At 43.9% G+C, this 6,669-nt stretch overlaps 2 protein-coding genes across 2 annotated transcripts; both read right to left on the reverse strand.

Annotated features, from left to right (window-relative positions):
* Positions 1 to 3,933: 3,933 nt before the first annotated feature.
* On the reverse strand, positions 3,934 to 4,221 carry COCSADRAFT_71999 (uncharacterized protein; the record flags this gene model as incomplete). Its single annotated transcript, XM_007707925.1, has 1 exon — positions 3,934 to 4,221. A coding segment is annotated over one exon (288 nt), but the record flags the coding sequence as incomplete, so codon positions are not given.
* Positions 4,222 to 4,795: 574 nt separating this feature from the next.
* COCSADRAFT_165836 (uncharacterized protein) lies at positions 4,796 to 6,017 on the reverse strand (the record flags this gene model as incomplete). Its single annotated transcript, XM_007707926.1, has 2 exons — positions 4,796 to 4,842; positions 4,919 to 6,017. 2 exons carry the CDS (start codon positions 6,015 to 6,017, stop codon positions 4,796 to 4,798), a joined length of 1,146 nt encoding a protein of 381 aa, XP_007706116.1.
* Between the last annotated feature and the right edge of the window lie 652 nt (positions 6,018 to 6,669).

The following is a 6,669-nucleotide window of genomic DNA, read 5'->3' on the forward strand; positions in this document are numbered from 1 at the left end:
GAAGTCCATAATCCTTGCGATCCGATTGGTTGTTTTCGGCACACAGGGTTTTTCGGCACGTAGGGACGGACCTTAATGGCGATGACAAGGCTGCTATGACCGTCCTGCGCTAACTAGTTACACACAATTTATTTACGCCCGGCGGCCGAGCCGAAAGGGCTACTAACACTAATCTAACTTTACACTTCTTATGCTACGTCTCGGTCTCCTTAGCCCATCTATCTTCTTTGGCTCGCTTCTTCGTGTAGCTTGTTATCCAATTTGGAGCCCTTATATGATATCATAGCACGCTTCTTCTCTATCTAACTACTATTATTCCTCATCAGGTGCTCGTGAGTTAGTATTGCTAGTGGCAGACTATCTTAGAGTCGGCTTCTCCAAGAGATTCTCCAAGTGTTCAACGTCCTATCTTCGGCGGCTGAAGCGCTGTCTACTGTTGGTTGCACGAGGCTGTAGATGAGTTTATGTTAGTAGCTGAGGTTTATTATTATTATTATTCCATTAGAGTCTATGTAGCTCGAGGCCATGTAAGACTTTGGCTAGGGGCCGTTCTATCTACTTATTTACAATTTGGTACTTTGTGCTGTGTTGCGTAACTATGGTGCTTCGGCCTTTATCTAGTTAAGCTGTACCTAGCTTAGTAGATGCCTAGTGCTCAAGAGCAATTTGGTAACAGGGAGAGGTGTAGGGCAGCTAGGCTGCCTTCCAGCGAGCTCTCTTAGGGGATAGGAAATAGTACTAGTAAAAGTAAATTTGTTTTTCTTGTTTTTTGTCTTGTTTAGCCTTCCTGGTTAAGGTGCCAGTTTCTTGTTCCTATTCTCGTGCTAGTAATAAAAGCTAAAGTAGCTTCTATACCGCACGTAGTATGGAGTAGAAGTGGGAGTTTAAGTACTTTTTGGTCTAGAGTCTTTTTAAGCTGGTTTCTTTCTGCGCTGTAGAAGCCGCAGTATAGAAGTAGATGCTCTGCTGTTTGCGGTCTCCCGCATTTGCAAAGATCGCATTCTTTTCTCTTCACTCTCTTTAGGTAAGAATTAAAGTATCCATGTCCTATCTTAAGAGAGTAGAAGGAGCTTAAAATGTCTCTTTTTGTGCCTCTTGGGATTGCTAGTTGGTTATTAAGCTTTAGATCGAAGATAGCTCCGTAGCTAGTCTTCTTCTCTCTTGCTGTTTCCCTGTACTTTCCCCACTCTTCTGCTTGGCTAGCTCGTTGGAGGAGCTTGATCTTGGTGCCTAGGAAGGCTAGGCTTGTTTGCGATTTTTTTGGTGTTTGTTTTGTAGCTTCCTTTGCCAAAGAATCTGCTTTTTCGTTTCCTTCTATATCTGTGTGGCCTGGCGCCCATTTTAAGAAGATCTTCGCTTTTTTGTTAAGGATAGCTTTAGCTGCTTTTTGGCACCGAATTACCCACTGCTGGCCGGGCCTATCTGATAGACTCTGGAGCCTATAGATGGCAGCTTGGTTATCAGCGTACACGTGGATATTCTGGTCTTTTTGGGCTGTTTTAGCAGCGTATTCGAACGCTGCTGTAATGCCTTCGAGCTCTCCATTATAGACGAGTTGGTTTTCGCCTATATTTATTGTCTTTGTATAGATTTCTTCTTGGTTAGGGTTGTAGACAGCTAGGCCTACTCCTATCCCGTCTCCGTCTTTAGTTTTAGAGGCATCTGAGTAGATTACTATAGTATTATCCTCTATCGTTTGGATATAATCCTTGTGCGCGGCTGCCTCTTCTCTTTGGATTTCCTTGATATAGAGATATTGTAGTTGCGAGTATCCCATGGTCTGAACCTATATGGGATGATCTCTTCTATCTCTTGGGTAGATGGGATAGAGCTCGTGATAGCCCGTAGTTGTCTTGTCTTACTTGGCTGTTTTGATTGTTGAAGGTTTGTTTTTTGCAACCTTGCAATAGCTTTTGTAATTGGATGGGTTGGAGCTAATTGTATAACTCGTAGAGCGTATTTTCGATTTGTTTGGCTTAGCCGTATGGCTGGTGACGGCAAGCTAGCTTCGATACTTGTTGGGATAGCTGGAGCTGTTTTGAACACTCCTAGTACCTTTCTACAAGCCGCGTTATGCAGCGGCTGAAGCTGATCTTTAATAAAGCTCTGGTTGTGCCAATAGATTGGCGACCCATAATCTGCAATGCTCGTAACGCATGCTAGATATAGTTGTCTAATAGCAAAGGGGGATAGACCGCGGTCTATATTCGCTAGTCTCCCTAGTCTATTAAAAGCTGCTTTTGCTTGGCTGGCTCGGATAGCTACGTGTTCTTTGAAGGATAGCTTATTGTCGAGGTATACCCCTAGCCACTTAATCGTATCTTTGTGGTAGATTTTCTCCTTGCTAGGAAGCTCTAGAGATATTTCTTTTCTTTCTTTCTTCTTTGTAAAGTGGATAAGCTCTGTCTTCGCTATATCGAATTTAATGGCTAGTTCTTTTCCTTTTGCGACTAGCTTATTAACTTCTCTTTGTAGGATCTTAACGTTTTTCTTAATGGACGTTGAGGAGGTTGTAATAGAGATATCGTCGATGTAGGAGAGCTGGAATCCATCTATTTGGGGGAACAGATCTCTGATATAGATGAGAAAGAAGATTGGAGAGACTGGGCTGCCTTGTGGGATGCCCGCGTTAATCTCGCTGAACTCTTCTATTTGGCCGTCAAAGGCGAGCCTTAGAGATCTATTAGATAGAAAGGTCTTAGCCCACGTGATTAGGCTAGTAGGTAGGCCTAGTCTTTTGAGTGTATCTAGGAACTGGTTGTGCGAAACGTGGTCAAACGCTCCTTTTACATCTAGAAAGACTGTTGATGTAGTGTAGCCTTGTTGCTTTTGGTGCTGGATCTGATCTACGAGAAGGAGCGCTGCGTCTATAGCTGATTTCTTTAATCTGCCTCCTATCTGTGAGTCGTGTAGAAGGTTGGTCGTCTCGGCTAGGTAGCTAAGTCTGTTTGCTATTATCCGTTCTATTACTTTCCCTAGGCAGCTCAGTAGAGTGATTACTCTGTAGGCCTTTGGGATAGAATAGTCGGGTTTGGACGGCTTCTTTAGAATCGCTCCTGTAGCTCTTCTCCAGCAGGTTGGATGGTATCCGTAGTTAAATAGCAGAGAGTAAGCTTTGAAGAGTGTGTTTGGCTGAGCTTGGTAGGCAGCTGTGATAATTTCCTGTGATAAAGCGTCTGGGCCTGGTGAGCTGCTTTTAACTCTATTAGAACAGGCGCGTTCTAGTTCGGTTGTTGATAGCGCTGGCCACTCCCACTCTTTCTCTTGGTAGTTATTGAAGCTTGGCGGTACTGTACTTGGAGGTGGAGGAAATAGTGCTTTTCGAAAAGCTTTGCACTTTCCTTTAAAAGAGGTCTCTAGCGTCTCTCCTTGGATAGGTGGGATTCTTTCTACTCTCTTTTCCTTCGTATAGTCCATAGCTTTGAAGATAGATTGTGGGTCTTCTTTTTCGAGGAAGTTATTCCAGTGCTCTTTTTTGGCTTCTTTAATTGTTTTTTTATAGATATTTCGCGCTATTAGGAAGTCCTTCTTATATAGGTAAGCTTCCTCTATAGAGGTATCTTGAAGCTGTTGCGATAATATCCTTTGGCAATAGGACACGTTTCTTCGTAGCTTAGTTAACTCCTGGCTCCACCAGGGCTTTGCTTTTGGCCCTTGTTTTAGTTGTGGGATAGCTTTATCCGCGGCTTGTTGGATTACTAGAGTAATTGCTGTGCCAATTGCTTCTAGTTGCAGCTTAAGCTCGTTGTCTTGGCCTAGGAGTAGATTTCTTGAATCTGCTTTTCTTGGTTGGTTAATCTGATCTAGGGATTGTAGCACTAAGTTACTCTGGATAGCTTTGCTCAGCTCTCTTCTAAATAGGTCCCAGTCTGCCCTTTTGGTATTGTATTTTGTCTGGCTGCTAGGGTTGCTAACTAGGTCCTTTGTTGTCTGAATTGCGAAGAGTATCCCATAGTGGTCAGATCCGGTTTCTGTTATTATTTGCCAGTCTTTTACTTTGTCTTCTAGATCTGGTGTCGCGATTGATAGATCTAGAGTTGTTTCTCTAGATAGATGGGGTCTAAAGAAAGTGGCCGTTCCTGGCGTGTTAAGAAGGCTAAGGTGTTGGTCTTCTATCCAATCTGCTAGTTGTTGGCCGCCTTGGCTCGTATTGCTACTGCCTGGGTCCCACCATGGGTGGTGCTCGTTGGCGTCCATTAGTAGAAGGGTAGATGTTGGTAGCCGGGTATTCGTGAGTACTCTATGAAAGGTTTTTATATTTTCTTGGTTTTTTTGGTTGTATACGTTGTAGATGTTAAACTTTGAGCGTCCTTCTTGGATAGTAATAGCAATGGCATCAGGATCAACTATCTCCTCTAGCTGGCTGACCTCTGCTGTTAGGGATCTAGATATATAAAATAGAGCTCTTGGGCGGAGGGCTGGGTTTGCTTTTGGAAAGATTTGGTAGAAGCTTTGGTGGGCTGTTGACCTTGGGGCTTCGTAGTTATTGCTGCTAGAAGGAGCAATCCATGGCTCTTGGATTGCAATAATATCAACTCTTAGCTCAATTGCTAGTTGTAGCGTTGATTCTGTAGCGTGTATACTTTTGTTTAGGTTTACTTGTAGTACTTTAAGGTTTTCTATCATTACGATCTAATAGATAGAAATACCTCGCAGTCTTTGCTATTAGCAAAGTGAGTTTGTTTGCAGTTTTTGCATTTTGGGAGTGTATGGTTGCAAGCCTTTCCCTTTGCTTTGCAGATACTACAAAAGTGCTGGGTAGTTAGGTGGTTTTCAGCACAGAACTGGCAGCTAGCTATGTTTTTGCATCTGCTAAAGCTGTGTCCAAATCCTTGGCACTTGCTGCATTGTGCAGTTAGTGGGATTTGGCGGTATTTCTCCACCCGAAGCGATTGGCCAAGAATTGTTATTCTGCTACCAATCTTCTTCGCTTCTTCTTCAGATTTAAAAGCAATAACAACAGAGCTTGTTTGCTTATCTTTCCAGCTTCTAGATAGCCAGTAGGGGTTCCCAACGATAGTTTGGTTCTTATTATATGTTGGGATCTCTGTGTGGAGTAGCTGAAGGCTTTCAGCTCCATCGAATGTTGTTGGCACTCCATGTACCACAAGTTTAGTCCAAGACTCTAGTGGCTGGGCTTTCTTAATTGGTAGCTGGTTTTGCCAGGTGTTGACTTGCTTTAGGAGAAACTCTCCTGAGTATCCTTCAGTAGTTGTGAGGATAAGGTTGTTTCTTCTACTGGTAGCTACTTGCTGGATGACTGGCCCGGTAATGCCTGCCTTCTGGAAGGCTTGGTTAATCTTATTTCTAACTAGTAGAGGGCTAATTGTTTGGCCCTCTTCTAGCGTAACTAGCGTCTGGTAGTAGGATGCTGGTTTCTTGGCTGATTGCGCTGGCTTCTTTCTTGGCTGGACTGTTATCCAGGCCTGGTTTGAGTTATTTGCTGCTATTGCAGCGTAGGTAGTTTGGGTTGGTTTTTGAGTTAGTTGGGCTGCTGGTTGTGCCTTGTTTGAAGCTGCAGTTGTAGCTTGTTTAAGCGTCTTTGCTGCTTGCTGCGAGGCGTTTGCGAGCGTGGCTGAGTGGTACGCTAGCTTAGCAGATAGCTTTTCTGTGAATTGGTTGGCTACTCTGCCTGTTTCAGTATAGTCTCTAAAGACGTCTAGTAGCTCTAGTAGCTTGTTTTGAGCTACATGGGACTCTTCCATTGTAGAGGCTTGGAGAATAAGGTCTCTAGCCCAATAGATTGCCTGCTCAGAGTTCTTGGCTATTGGTTTTGGGCTGGAGATGTTTTGGTATGGGTTTCTGCCTCTGTAAGTATTCTCTGGTGAGAAGTTGGCATATCGTTTATTTGGTGGTAGTATTGGTATTTCAAACACGCTAGGTGTTTGTTGGTTTTGAGTAGGTGTAGCTGGAGTAGACTCTATCTCCATTTCTCTATCGATTTGAGCCTCTGGGCCTAGGCTCTCCTGTCTGTTTTCTTGAGTATTTACTACAATAGTATCACTGTCTGGCGGCATTTTATTACTAAGCTCTTTTCTTAGTAAGCAGCTAGATGGTCTGTGTGTTTTTGTTTTCGTGAGTGAGACGTGTTCAGATTAGCTACTTTACCAGCTTCTAGCTCTATAGCGCGTGGGCTGCACGACTTGGCACTAGGTGCAATTGATTTTTTGGGATGGATTTGTATATATTTCGCTAAAATTGCACCTATTCTGAAAAACTCGAAGTTGGTGTTTTTTTTGTCAGTCAACCGGTAGATATGGCCAGATAAGAACATTTCCCTTTGTCAAATAGTAGACTGCGTGTCGTTTCCGTTCTTCCTGCATCTTTACCCAAAAGTTAATTCCCATTTCCAACATGGTATCAGCAGGCCTACTTATTGAAGCCCTGGAGGGCCTCGACGCGAACTCCTTCGTTAACGAAGCAGAGCGCGTCCGTGCCATGGACGCGCTGGCCCTGGCCTTAAGCAAAGTACATAAGCCGTGGGACATTGTTTGGCAGCACTGTTGGGTCAACCCGGCCACCAATGCATGCGTCAAGACGTTGATTGATGCGGGTGTCTTCAGCAAATGGATCAAGACCGGAGGCGGAGAGAAGACTTGCGCGGAACTGGCCGAGTTAACGGGTGCCGATGTAGTGCTTATTCGTAGGTTACATATCTGCTCTACTAAC

Source organism: Bipolaris sorokiniana, assembly GCF_000338995.1.
Source record: "Bipolaris sorokiniana ND90Pr unplaced genomic scaffold COCSAscaffold_36, whole genome shotgun sequence".
Lineage (NCBI taxonomy): Eukaryota > Fungi > Ascomycota > Dothideomycetes > Pleosporales > Pleosporaceae > Bipolaris > Bipolaris sorokiniana.